Here is a 15,536-nt window from a genome sequence, read left to right as displayed (position 1 = left end):
CATCTATTTCATTAGCAAGATTTTTTTTCTTTTCATAGACAGATCACAGCTTTTATTGAAACAGTTTCATTTCCACAGTAACATGGAGCAATTTTGTATGGTTTTATAGGCTTTCACATCACTTCAAAAGCAGAGGCAATAGTTGGAGCAAAAATTTTATTGCAAATGAGAACAAGTGGCAACAGAATACAACAGAATACAAAGGGCAAAGCTGCAGAAAGAGACAGAGGATGAAGGGAATGTAAGCTCTGAGCAAGAAGGCAATTTTATGGCAGAAAATAAGTCACTATATTCAGTATGCGACATACATTTAATTGAACTTTAAATTGAAGAGACTTCCCACAAAGTAGGCCAAAGAGATGTATACAAAGAGCAAGTGCAGCAAGGTAGGAAAGGAGACAAACTTTCCTTAGGGGAGAAATTACTCCTCTTAAACCAAACACTTTGGTGAGTTTCCTGCTCCCATATGGTTTTGTGTCACCCAAAAGCAGAACACCAAAAAGCTGCTGCAGACTATGACAAATCCAAGAGCTGCATCTCTCCTGCAAGCCACAGGTTCCCTGCTACAGCTGTAAGTGAAGGACATAAAAAGACAGTGATTTTTATCAGAGCAAAGAGAGAAGGTGGACTCATTTCATCTCAGCTCAGAACCCCTCCACGGGCAGTAGCTTTAACATCTGCACATACTAAGGGCCCTAGAGCTTCCTCAAGATTTTTATGACTCTTGTCTTTCTTTAAATGCCATAAAGGCACACAACATATCTTTTCATACTAAAGGATATATCAGCATGTAAAAAAGATCACTGCAAGCAGACTCCAAAGGCAGTTTTAGGTCTAAAACTTGCATTAATTTATTCACTTAGCAAAAGCTAAGTTCGGCACAAGTTGACATCTCTCTTCCAAGAAAGCTGCCAGAGCTGGCAGGAGCAGACTGCTTCTAAACTGCAATGACTGAGCCATTTGTTTGGTATCAGTTGCAGGACTGGTGCCAACCTGAACACACAGACATGAACTAAACTGCCTAAGGAATATAGGCACACATAAGATTTAACACACATATATTTACTACTTATTACTGAGGTTTAAAAGCTCTGAAGAAGCATCAGGACTGGAAAAAATCCACGCATTTATGCAAGTCTTGTTTTCACAAGAACATGAGTGCCAACCTAGCCAAAAACCTCTTTTAAAATCTTGTATATTATTTTAGATATTTCAAGGAAATTTCCTCAAGCTGTCACATTGAAAAGTAATGGCATACTCTTCTAGTGTTTGTCATATATATATATATACATATCTACATACACACACACTTGTGTGTGCACACGTATACATACACACTTCTTCAACCTTTATTTCCTTAAAACAATTAATTGGAATCTTCCACTTCAATTCTTCATGAATTAAAACATTGAGGAACAGTACACAGCAGATTTTTTTTTCTAAATTGGGTATGAATTCGTAGCACAAAAGGACCTGTATTACACAGTCAATATGCTTTAACCAGAAACATCAGCTCTGCCAGCAGACTCCAGTATTTGTTTATTATTTGTCCTTGCTATGAAGGGTGCAGAGCAAAATGGGAAACCACTTATATTTGTCTTCCATAGATGTTCAGCTTTAGATTCACATAACAGATTTGAAAAACAATTCTAGTGTTCAAAGATATACCTTTGGGGGTTTCTGATCATCTCCATGTTTATTTGGAGTCATTTAACTAACATGAACAGCAGAACAGAAAATGGCAAATGATAGAGCATAAGGTTGAAAAACCAAACTTCCTTTTAAGATGCACTGAATTGCCCCCTTTAGTTGGAATCAAAGCCCTCAATAAGTACTATAAAGTGACTTAGGTCTTTGTGAAATGAAACCCTTCTTATTCACTAACCATTTGCTTGCCAGGAGGGTACAAGCCTACTGGACACAACGGCTGCATTTTCCACATGGGACATGTGGAAAATGCACACACAATAATATACATTTCCTCTCGTCCTATCATAGGATCTGCCTTTGCTGTGAAGGCTGCAGTGGGAGCCAGGAACATTCCCTTCACACAAGAAAAGGCCATTTTTTGGCTGATATTGCAACATAATGTTTAGGATGGCACAGTTTTCCAATAGCAACAGGATTAAACAATGCAACTACTATACTAGCAAATTTTAGCACAACTAGGATGTTCTGCCAGTCAGAAGTTCAGTAGGTGAAAACAGCCAAAGATGACACTGACCTGGCAGTAGTTACCAACTGAAAAGTGGTGATGAATTTACAGAGTGACAAAGCCTTAAAAATGATAAACAGAATCCAGAGCCACAGTAGCAAGGCTGAACATTGAGCACCACAGTAGAAGTTACACACAAGTTCCCACACATACACAATCCTGATCATACATTTAAGAAATAAATAAATAAAAAGAGGGACTGAGGCAAATTAAATGAGAGTTGATTAAGGGAACAAGAGGATCATGAATCCTTATACCTCACCAAATAAAAGCCCAATAGTACCTTATCAATATAGATACAAGGGGAAAGAACAGGAGCTTTCTAAAGTAATAACAGCTCACCGAAGAAAAAAGGCTGCATATTTGCCTCAAATAAGTTTAAAGTGCTACTTATTGAGGAAACTGCATTTATACAAAAATATTCTAGTGGAACAGGACAAATAAAATGGAAAATCCTATTATTTTAGACAGAGCCCAATGTGTTTATAATAAATTAATGGGTGGGATGTGTGGAAGGTATACTTCCTCAGAGTCTGTGAATGAATGGAAATTTCAATTTGTTAAATACAAAAGCATTGCCGGTTTATTTTCTGTATTGATTAACAGATGCCAAAAACTCTGTTTAACATCTCTCATTATTATGTATTTTTCCCCAGTGCACAAAAAGTAATAATTATACCAAAAAACATGAAAAAATTCTTTGAACTGTTTATAAAAACAGAGTAACTCTTTACAATTCCATTTTATACTGCTCACTACAGCTTATTTTCCCATATAACTGAAATACTTAACCCAGCAACTATTTTTGTTACCTATCTACATGGTCATTATGGATATGAGAAGGGCAAAAAGTTACTTCATTTGTATAGGCTAGTGTCTACTCTACACAGAAGGTTAGATCAAAAGGAATAATATAATTAAAGTCAAACAGAAATAACTAAATAAAACTTGACAAGGAAAGAACAAATCCCTTCCTCCCCCCAACTCAGGGCATCATTTTTTTTCTTTATTTCAAGTTAGAAAGAATACAGAGTGTACCTACACTGAAGGTAACATGGCTATTAAAACTAGTAAAAACATCAGCTCATTTGGTTTTTTTTGGCCACATCGCGGATTTATGATAGTACCCTCAAAAAAATCTTTTAGGAGGCCATTTCCAAGGAAAGCATTATGTCCCCAAACGATGTTTAGCAATGAAAAATTAACAACGAAGTTTTTGACTGAAGTTATGAGTTTAGTACTAAACTAAACATTCCAATAAGCAACAGCAAAGTTCTTTTAAATTGACATGAGCAGGAAGTTCCTCCAGTTCTGGACTTACCCTGCAAGAATGCTACTTCTGAAGCATATTTTTGTGTAAAAAAGAAGGTACCACAGCATTGAGAAATACGAAAAATTTGACTGTTCCTACACTCAGGAACATATTTTGACCTGATTGTTCTGAGGTCCTCAGTTAGATTTTTGCCTTCTGAACTCAGGAAATTTTATCAGCATTTTATCAACACTATACATAGCTAATGGAAATCCCATTGTGATCAAGGTGGATGATTAAGTAGGAATAATACACAGACAGTGTATTATTCCTCAGTACACTAGGAATACACAGACAGTGAGTGAATACTATAGTGAATACTATAGAAAATCACTGGCATATTTAACAGGAACAAAACAACATTTTAATGCTGGATTCTGACATGGGGACGAGGGGCCTACATTATCAGCCAGTTCTAGGTGCCACAATTGTTATAGTAACAAACAGTCTCCGGAAAAAGTAACAAATTGACAAGTATTTAATGGTCTTTGAATCGTTATTCGCTTCTCAAAGTGGAGTAAAAAGGCAAATGCCAACTTAACTGCAACTTACCTTAGCTGTGTTATACTTAAAAATATAATTAAATACTTCTACACACACATATGTATATACACACATCTACAGACACAGAGAGAACTTCAACACCACGTCCTATTTGCCTATTTCATGAGGCAAAAACTCATGAAAGAAGTCCTACTTGTGTGGATGAAACCCAGTCACAAGCAGCTGATTCGTAATAGCTGTTTTCTAACTTGCCAAACTCAAAGGCAAGTCAGTCTATTACTCTAACTTACCTTCTTCCAGTATTTCCCTCTCCTGCTTCAAGCATTCACACAATCATAGAATTTTCGAGGTTGGAGGAGATCTTCAAGATCAAGTCCAACCATCCATCCAGCACTACCACTGTACCCATAAACCACAGCACTCAGCATCAGATCCAGATGCCTCTTAAACACCTCCAGGGACAGCACATGCACCACTTCCCAGGACAATCTGTTTCAATGCCTGAATACCCTAGGAGTGATAACTTTTTTCTAATACCTAATCTGGTTCTCCTGTCTCAGCTGAAGGCCATTTCCTCTGGTCCTATCACTGCAGGGACAGTACAAGTGACCAACTCCCACCTCACCACAGCCTCCTTTCAGGGAGTTGCAGAGAATGACACAGTCCTCCCCGAACCTGCTCTTCTCATGACTAAACAAACCCACCTACCTCAGCCATTCCTCATAAGACACGTTTGATAGCCCCTCCATGAGCCTTGTTGACTTTAACTGGACAAGCTCCAGCACCTCAATGTCTTGGAGGAGTCAGAGGGGCCCAAACTGGACTCGAGGTGCAGCCTCAGCCACAACAAGTCCGGGAGGATGATCATGTCCATTGTCCTGCTGGCCACACTGCTCTGGTTCAGGCCAAGATGCCACTGCCTTCTTGGCCACCTGGGCACACGGTGGCTCACACTGAGCTGACTCTCAACAAGCACCCCCAGGTCTGCCCAGCAGCTCCTAAGCCAATTTTCCCCCAGCCTGCAGCGCAGCAGGGGTTTGCTGACACTAAAGGGCAGCACTTTGCCTTACTGAGCCTCGGGGAGTGGTCCTTGACCCACTGACTGAGTCTGCCCAGGTCTCTGTAGAGCCTTCCTACCCACGAAAGGATCAACACTCTCACCTAGGAAATGCACTGTCTACAACTTTACTGAGGGTGCCCTCAATCCCCATGTCCAGACCATCAATAAAGATGTTAAATAGGACTGGCATCAAAATCAGGCCCAGGCAAGCAGAGCTAGCAGCCACCAAATGGATTTACCTCCATTCACCACAATGGTCTGGGCCCAGCCATCCAGTGTTTTACCCATTAAGCAGTCCACCCATCCAAGACATGAGTAGTCAGTTTTTCTAGGAGAAGTACAACTAAAGTAATAAAGCCACTGCTGTTCAAAACATTTTTCCAGCCATGAGTTAGGCAAGTTGTTAATCATACTGCAAAAAGAATCTTAGCTCACTCAAGGCTCTCTGCCCCCCAAAGACTGTGTATCTTTTATATCTCATTCCTGTGATAGAGTTGCCACCTTCAAGCATATATGTCAGCACCACAGCACGGCTAGGAATTTAAGAACAGAAAGGTGTTTGTATTCTTGGACTTTATTAATAGACTAAAAACTAAGGGTAAAAGATTTGGAAGAGGGAACATGAGCACCAGCTTCCTATGGCAAGGATGGAGCAATGCCCAGTGCATAGGTTTGGTACAGAATTCTTTCTTGAAAGTAAAAACAACAATCATTTTTTGCAAGGATGTAACAGACACACTCCATAATTCTAAGCAAGCCTCAAGTATTAAATCCCACAAAAGAAATGCATATACATTTACACGTCCCTATTAGACCCTTCAATACTATATTTTTAAAATTTATTTCGTACTGTTTGACCATATTTTCTATGGTAGTCAACTATGCTCAGTTAGGTGCAGTTTTTCCCCCTATCAAATGAAGAAAACATAAATCACAGAAATATAGCACAGAAGAAAAGGATGCAGAATACTAGCCTCTGCTTTAATTCCATCACCTTGCAGGCCAGATTCATACCCAACATATTATTATTTAAAAACAACAAATATATCAAAAGCACATAACAAAACTGTTTCATTTGATGAGTTAGGCACTTGCCTAAAAGCTTAGTCATCACCTATATTTTTTGTAGCTAAATTCCCTGACTTCTAGAACTCAACTGCACTTTGGAAAATTTTTCTCTAAACTGATAAAAATGGCATAAAAAGTCATTGTGTTTTGTCATGATCAACAATAGGAACTTGTGCAATTCTGGTAGGATAAGAGCTGGTCCATAAGATGGGCCTTTTCATGATGAAAAGTCATTGTAATAATAGGTGTACTACAGTCTGCAGCAGTAAAGAAAAAGCTTTCAAGGAAGGCTGAAAAAAGCTATATTAAATTGAAGGCAAATATATACAGAACAGAAGGACACTGATCTAACCAGAAAGATAAATTTAAAACAAACTGAAAGCTAAATTCTTTAGCTTTACAGTAGAGAGCCTGCAGTAACTACTTGGAAGCACAGCTTATTCTCCCAAGGACTTTGGTGCTCTCAGAAGCTTGGTTATCACCTAGGCACAAGCTTTAAACATGCATACGTACACATGCACATTTCTGTGCGTGCAGAGTTACAGTGTACGCCTCATGTAGCAGCAAAGCCCACATATATTTCCACTGCCTTGCAGCCACATATACTGCTAAAGAAATGCTGCATTCCTTCAATGCATTTGTTTGTACATCATGAGGAGCTCATTCACAGATGCTGCACTCAGAAAGGACCCCATGAACAAGCACCTCTCTTATAACAGCAAATGCAGAGACAAAAGAAGCAGTGTCCCTGGTGATCAGATTTTTTTGTCCTTCAGGTGTTCACTTGTCCCTGAAATGTTTGTAAAAAATACTAATAATTAAAGAATAAAAAAAAACCCAAAAGCGAAACAGTTTAGGAACTCAAGTGTTTAAAAGCAAGGCAGTGCACTTGAAAGCACTCCTGAAAGCATAAAGGCCTTCAAAGTAACAAGCACATACACACAAGAAAAACCCCAAACCAACCAAACAAGAAGCCTACCATCCTATTTTAAAATTATTAAAATGAACAGCTTCAAGTTTCTAAATAAAATAGCACAAACCAAAAATTAAAACCAAACAGACAACCTGTCCAGTCAGAACTTCAGGTTTCAGCTTTCAGTATTCAACTGCATGGTTAAACCAACATACTACAGAAGACTTATTTTAAGCCTCATTTAAAATATTTTTAAATGTTCATCTTACTAAAGGTAAAACTTCAACAATGTGTTGAAGGTATATCTCAAGAGTACTTCATAAAAGATAATGAAAATGTAACTCAACACCACTACATTTAAAAAAAAAAGCTAACTCCTTTCCTAGGTTCATTTTAAGACTAAATCATACATAAAACAGCATCCAAGAAGCCTGTATCAGCTACCAGGCTGCTAGTCCTCCTCCAGAATTTCCTAAAATTATACCTCTAGTTCAAGATGTTCTTTATTTTCGAAAGTATATGAGTGCTTTAAAAGATTTCTTACAGGCATGCCAAAAATCTTTGCTTAGAGTAATACCCAGAAGCTAAAAATATTGCAGCAAGGGTGGAACTACACATTTATTTGCTCCCCAGCTCCAAATATATACTAAAAAGTGACCAACCTGGCACTCATCTTGAGCTTAAATCAGTACCCAGCACTGGTCTGATGGAATAAACTCCTCAAAGCTGGCAATTCTTGGTACAATTTTAATACAAGAGGTACTTCAAGTACTTTGTGTCATTCCATGCAATGAAGTAACTAAATAAAAACATATTGCAGAGAATATGGTACAGCAGCATATGCTGATGATGAGTTAATATATGCCTTCTCACATAAGAACTGAAAAGAGCTGGCAAGCGCTTTCGTAATGAGAAGCATAAAATAAAGCAAAAAGACTTCAAATGGTCCAGCTACATTTTATGCCTAGTTGTCTACCTGAAAAAAACTCCCAAGAAAAATACAAACTGGAAGAGTAGCTAGGAAGCTTATTCTTCTAAAAAAAAAGACATATCCTACTGTAGTATTCCACTAGATTTCAAGAGTACATTTTATAAGTTTTTATTTCAAATAATTTTTGTAACTCCCTCAGTTTACAACTTCCAGCCTCTCTCTTTTGTGAGCATTTTCTATTTAAGTAGAAATATGTCTTTTGATCTCAAAAGATGTGAAGCTGGAAAGTCAAAGTCAGGAAAGTTATCTCTGTGAGATTTTTCTGAGTTGGGTTCAGAAGAGACACAAAGAATAGTCCAGAACAAGTAACAAAACCCATCTACACTGGGGGTCAGGAGGGAGCAGGAGGAAACAACTTGTGGACTGTCTGTCTCTGAGAAAACTAAACACACTTTCAGTAACCCTCTACTATTCCATTTCAACTAACATTAATCTTCAGAAAGGCTATAGGACAGTTTAACAAAACTATTAGCCAAAGCATGACCCATTACCACAATCAGATCTGTACATGTAAAATACAGTTATTTTAGAACTTGTCAGAAAAACTTTGAAAGCATAGGTAATTCTGGAAATATCTATAGAAACAAATGCTTCCTGTGTGATTAGGTTTACTTGATTTTAAGATAAAGTAGAAAGCTCTCAGAAAATAAAAGTAAACATAAGTGTTTCATCTTGCTTTGCTTCATAAATTCACTTAAAGTTGGCACTAATGCATTTATTCATCTGTTATTCTCATTCTAAAAATCAAGCTTATTCTTTGTACAATAACAGAGCACTGTAAAGACTGATGATCTGATGAGTTTAAATGAGATATGTCTACAACAGTTGTGCCACGATTGCATCAGCTCATGACAAACACTCTTTTAAACACTTGAACACCTAGACTTCTGCAGTAGAAATCTGTGGAAGTACCACCTACATATATACAATATCACAAACGTCTTGAGAAAATACTTCCAACAAAATTAAAGCAAACTTGAGGGAAAAAAATCCAACATGGTCAGCTTTAAACATTCAGAGACACTGAGACATGGGTCAGGATACCCATATGCAGAACTAAATACACATTTCTAATAGTTTAGGAACTTTTTTTCTTCTTGTCTGTGGGATCCTTTAGTAAGTCAAACAAGAACTTACTATTAGAGGAAAAGTTTTTAAATACTTGCTTTAAGAATATTCAAACATTTGCAACTGACTCAAAAACGGTTAGCTAGCCATTCAGTCCTCTAAACAAAGGGCTGCTGTTAGATAAAAATACATTGGAAGGAAGGTGTAGCCATGCATTTTTCATACCAGGGACATGAAAATATGCCCCAGAAAATAAGCAACTTGGTAACTCAGCACCAAGTCACAATTACACAGCTGTAAAACTCCAAAATGGCACAAGTAATATTTCCCCTTGGGGCAGGGCAGAAAACACAGGACAGTAAACCTGAAAACAAGACAGGAATGTAAGAGACCTTAGCACTCAACCAGGTGAGAAATGGCCCTCCTAACTTGGCTCCATGTATCAGATGCCCTCATACAGTGGACCACAGCCATAGGTTTGTGTGTTCTTCTGCACATTACATGGTAGCTATGGGAATGCTATCCATCACAACAAGGATACCAGAAAAGGTATCTCCAGCTCTTGCTGTTGTGCTGAGCCACATGAAGAAACACCTATGACTCAGAAACATGCAAGTATCAGGAGTGACTCTGCTTTCTCACCACGACTTTCCTCAACTTCCCAGCCAAGCTGATGATGACAGGATCAAGAAGAGCTTAGAAGACAAGGAATCCCCAGGATATATGAAGACAAGAGAGGCAGGGCCCTCAGGCCCTCCCAAATTCCCCACATAAAAGAGCAAATGAATGACAGGAGGTTATGTAGAAAGCCATAGGAAAAAAAAAAAAAGCAGGAAATCTGCACAGCACAGTCAGGGCTGGCAGCTGAAGTGAGGACCAGGCAGAGGCACACAGGGCAAGAGTAACGACCCAACTTGGCACCATGGCTAAAGCAACAGGATATGCATTTAAGGATTTACAATTATTTGTAGCATGGGCACACAGAAACACTATACTACAATATTATGATTTTTCTAAATGGGTGAGAATCACATAAAGTAAAGAAATTTGATATGTTCAGTTAACATCACCAATCAGGTAGATGTTGGTAGCAAAGAGTTAAGGCAGCACACAAGCAATCCTCTATCAGAAAATGTCCATTTATGCAAGAAGTTCTAAGGCCTCTGGGATCATCTGATTTCTCTTCATACACACTTAGAGACCCCTACTGCAGGCGTCCACTCTTCTACGCATTTTTATCCTAGGATCACTGATGTTTTCTTAAAGTATTGGCTGCAATTATGTAACTACCTCATGTCACTGTCTGAATTCAACAACTTAACTGGGGGTGGAGCATAGCTGCTTCAAGACTGATCATTTCAGTACCTAACATGAGCAAAACACCATCCTACCATCAAAGGCACCCATGCCTCTAATGCTTCTGTTTGGTGCAGTGTTGAACTCAAAGCTTAGTACAGATCTTCACCAAAGAGAGAGATAAAGCCTCAAATGACAGATTAAAATACAACAGGAAGGAAGTCTTAGACTAAAACAGAAAATATAAAGTATTTTTAGAAGAAGAGACATAAACTGGTTTACAAAGTTCTAGTACCACCAGACAGTCAATATACCAATGCACTGTAAAGGAAAAGTTTCTGAGTGCACAGCTTGATCCAAAGAGGCATTTTCCCATGACATTTACTGCAATATTTACTGTAACTACTGGGAATCAACAACAAATAGGATAATTGAGAGCTTTTTAGTAAAAGAATGTTGCAGTAATGAGACTGTATTCTATGGCCGTCCTTGAACTTTGGAAACAAAGGAGAAAAAAGGAAAAACAGATATATCATTTATGTGGACTACTTGTATGTACTAAGTACCATATTTTCTTTCAACATCAACCTACACAATACCAAAGGAACGCTACTGTATGGGATGCTTTGGAGGAATGTAGTTTTTAACTCTAAAGTGAACATAAAGATAATCCTTATGAGTCTCTTCTACCTTAAGATACTGCATCATTTTCATCCATAGAAAGGGAGAAAAGGCTACAAAAAGAAAATATTTGCAAGCATTTGAATATATGTTACAAATACATCAATGAATTGTCTTTAGACAATTTTTATGTCGCATTTGACAACTTTTATTTTCTAAAAAAACACATTGTCTAACAGTATTTACACCCTGACAAAGTCTTCTTCAATTGTTATAGCCACTTGTTTCATACACAGCATTTTTTTTAGTCATTTTATGGAACTACACTATTTGATCTGTTCAAATCTCAGGTTATAAATTATAAAATGGTCTTCTGAAACCCAAAATATATTTTTTAAAGGCGGGGGGTGGGGGTGTGGTGTGGGGGGGGGAAGCAAGGGGGAAGGGAAGAGAGATAAAGCAATTCAGCCTTTATTTCAAATCGTCCTCTATACTCAAATCCCAAAACAAGGAAGTACACAGCATCTTAGCTTTTTAGCTATATTTTTGTTTTAAAATAATCGAAAACATATGACTCACTAAAATCAAGCTAATTTCTTCATTCCTTTAAAATAAAAACATTTGAAAGCTTCAAAATTAGTGGAAGTGAATGATAGCTTGAAATATAGATTCTGAAAACAAATCAAAAGGCCTGATTTGGGAAAGCAGAAGATGCTATGACCTTACAAAAATGAACAGACTTTGTTTTACAGAGATACTTTGGACAAATTTGTCAGGTTTATTGTACCTCAATCATTACAGCATCATCAAAACTAAGGGTAAATTAAAACATAATTGAAAAAATATACCAGAACAAGAGTGGATCTTCTGTAGAAAGACAATGATCCATCCAAAATACACTTCTAGCAGATACCTTCTCATGAAGCAAGGAAATGGACTAGATTTAGGCTACAGTTCAGCTGTTGCTTTCGGACAATTTGAATCTAAGCTGCGGTCAAGATAGCAGTTCAACACTTTGCTAGTCCTTTATTCCTGTCTAGGACCACCTCTTTTTCTCCTGATGCTCATGCTCAGCAAAGTGGACTCTCCCCTGTTCCAGCCCACCACAGGGCTGCCCAAGTCCAGCAGAACAGGACAGCAACAAAAACCAGACACTAACTCGAGTGTCCTCCTCCTTCTGTCCTCCATTTTTCACAAGGACCCTAAAAACACTGTCATTAGATTCCCTCTCTCAGCAACCTAATGACTAATTCTTTATTTGGAGTGCAGGAGCCCCATCAGCAGACACAGAGAGAGGCTCATCGCCTCAGTTGTGAGTCACTTGGTACGTGGGAGTCCCAGTCTTTAGACCTGGCTTCAAATCTGGCAGAACTAGAATTTAACTCTAGAAAGCTGAAAACATAAGAATGGCTCACTGCAGGACCACAAATATCTTCTTATCTTATTCATTCTTGCAACAAAAAGTAAAATTAAAAAAACCCAAAATTTAAAAAACCACCAAAATAAAAACCAAAAACAAAGTTGTTACCCTCTTCTTGTCAGCAAGCTTATTATGCATATAAGCTACCACATGCTTCTGGCTAGCCCTAAGTAGCAGCAGAACAAACTCTGACAGGCAGCTAGTCAACTACACCAGCTAAGCCACACAGAAAAGATCAAGCATTTCAGGTTTTCTCAGCAACTCTTTGACTTTCCAATCCAGTTCTTATAAAAGAAATCTAGAAAAAATCTAGAGGCAACAGTGATTCAACTCTTCCGGAGTTAAAAAGCTCCCATGAATTTTAATGTAACTGTTTCCAGCTTACACTAATCTTCACAAATACATACAAAATACAAATTATTTATCTTACTAAAATCAACTAAGTTCATAATAATCTTGCAGCTCAACAGGACTCAGTTTATTACTTACATAGAACAAGAGGACAAAAGTGCAACTGGCTATACAGGAAGTCCTGATCCCAATCTTAGATTTTGTGCACATGTATCTGAAGGAATATTCCCCTTCTAGCACATTGAGAGTGTTTCTGATCTAACACAGGAATGAAAAAGCACACAGAAACTGTTTCAGTGCCCCAGGGAAAAATATTACTCTTTTCACCAAATAATCTAGCAATCTGCAACACACAGATCTGCTCGGGTGGAGTATCATACTGTTGTACAGCACCAACTATGCCAAAGCACAAATGCAGCTTCTCTTTCCAGACATCTCATTTCACTCCTTCCCATCTAAATAGGTTTAATGCTGGGATAACATCCTAAGCAGCTTTGTCTTAATCATATGCATTTTCTCAAGCAGCTTCTGCACTGGCAACAAAGATTCTTCAGAATCAGCCAGAAATACTGGTCAGAAAGTAGTGGGGACTATGGCAATGCCCAACACATTTTTTCTTTTATTCTCTATTACATAGACCTAGGTCCTTCAAGAGCAATTGACAACCAAGACTGGTGTCACTATTCCAGATCTCATACAAGCATGAGTTTTTTTCAAAAAGTTTTTTTTCAGGTCTCAATCCTACCATGAAAAACTGAGCTTCTGGGCAGCCATATAAACCAGTCTCCAAAACTGTATTATTTTGTTCCATCCCCAGAAAGATCAGTGCTTGGAGCCAACACTTCCTGACATTCAACATCAAAATACATTATAACCATGGTGACAATATTATCAGTTTTCTTCCACAGATTTCTCCCCAAGTCAAGCCATAAAAACAAAACCAAAACCCCTTCCATGATACAACTGTCAAGGCAGAATCTTAATGCTGCCACCTGATACAGATCAGCAAGCATCACATGCCCATAACGGCTGGAAAATAGCTTTGTACAGACACAGCCCAAACGCATCAGAGTGTACGAGTAGGCTGAAGATGTACCACGCAATTTGGATGTCGGATCAGGAACCACCAGTCCTATATAGTTCTACATGGATTTCCATCAACATCATAAATGCCTTCTCTTCTCTGCCAGAGTCACAGGTATATTATTTCACAGTAGCATTTACAACACATAATGAAGTAGGCTCGAAAAGCATCTTTCTATTCTAAAGTAGATTTGCCCCTCTAAGATTTCTACCTAATTAGTACCAAGCATGCCGCATTTTCTTTTGTTCATCTGTTTACATACACTGAAACCTACCAAAAACATTTATAAATGGTCACCTTTTCCTGGGCCATTCAGAAAAACGCTGCTACACAAAATTTTTTTTTCTGACTTTTTGACACTAAATATCACATAGCCTCTTTCTGTGGCCCATTTAAATGGATTTTTCCTGATTAATGGAGGGGGTGCCACAAGAGCAAGCACATATTAATATTAAATAACTGGTCAAAATAAGTGAAATAATATTTATCATATTAGGTTTCACCCTTTACCCTTTCTTGTAGTTGTATGCTCAGCCTATTTTTATCTATGAAGATAGCCTTGCAAATAAAAGTACAAAAAAAAAAGACAAACCCAGCCAAACAACACCTATTTCTCCTTTTGTAAATAACAAACTTGAGTAAGATACATCTGGGTAATTAAGAAAATACAGACCATTCTTCAAATGCTACAATGTACTTTAAGAGACTGAGATGCAGAGCAAACAGATATGCTTCATGCTTACCTAAACTTGAAAAGATCTGCTTAAAACAATCTGTCATGAACAGTATGTATACCAAATGCAACAGCTTCCTGTCAAGGATTGTTTCGAAACCCTCTAGGTAATGCTCTAGCAACTTACAGCATAGCAACGCTTACAACATGGCTGCAGTAAATTGTCACCAATGAAAACTGTAGGACACAAGTAGAAATAAATATGATTACAGCAATATGCTGTGAATGTTTTCCTCTCTTTTTTCCTTACAGTCTCTAGTTCACATCCTGATGCAAGCACTGGAAGATAATTATGGTGGAAAGAGTTTGCAGATACAGCTACTTACCTTGCAAGATGAAAAACTCTGTAAACAAACAGCACACTGCTAATTTATACTGTCACTTACCTCATAGGACCAAACGCACTGAGTTCCTCCAAACCTCCGGACACACCTGCCCACTTCCACATCCTCATGAGTGGTGTACATTTCTCGAAGGCATTCACCTATATGTGGCACCATCCTCCGGAGAACTTCCCGGCTGAAGATCATTCCTGGCCCTCCCATGCAGAAATTTTCTCCAGGCTCCAGCCCGAGTTTTCCGAGTTCTTCAATATTACCCAGACCAGTCTGCCCCAAATAGAGAGGTTTACTGCTGTTCAGTGAGCGAAGAAATTCCTCCAATTTTTCACCTGAAAAAAAAAAGACAAGATTTACTGTTATTTGTCTGACTACTCTGCCAGCCATCTCTTTTCCTGTACTTCAAAGTTTTATAAAAAATGTAACAGGTACCCGAGTCAGAGGAAAGGACTTCCAAAGCAATATCCCAGACCTCACAGAAAAAACATCCTTGAACAAGTTAACAGTTTTTTTTAAATTAACATTACAATGACATTTTCCTTCCAGCCACAAGCTGGAATAT

General features: G+C 38.1%; 1 protein-coding gene across 2 annotated transcripts in view; it reads right to left on the bottom strand.

Annotated features, from left to right (window-relative positions):
* Positions 1-15,536, bottom strand: part of CHSY3 (chondroitin sulfate synthase 3) — a 140,248-nt gene that overhangs the window by 122,612 nt on the left and 2,100 nt on the right. For both annotated transcript variants that reach the window (XM_058824132.1, XM_058824133.1), the window contains one exon: positions 15,023-15,306. In XM_058824132.1, coding sequence (XP_058680115.1) covers positions 15,023-15,306 — 284 coding nt within the window. The remainder of the gene's footprint in view (positions 1-15,022; positions 15,307-15,536) is intronic.

The sequence above is a fragment of the Ammospiza caudacuta genome, chromosome Z (genome assembly GCF_027887145.1).
Source record: "Ammospiza caudacuta isolate bAmmCau1 chromosome Z, bAmmCau1.pri, whole genome shotgun sequence".
Lineage (NCBI taxonomy): Eukaryota > Metazoa > Chordata > Aves > Passeriformes > Passerellidae > Ammospiza > Ammospiza caudacuta.
Note: the sequence above shows the minus strand (reverse complement) of the source record. Positions and strands in the feature narration are given on the sequence as shown.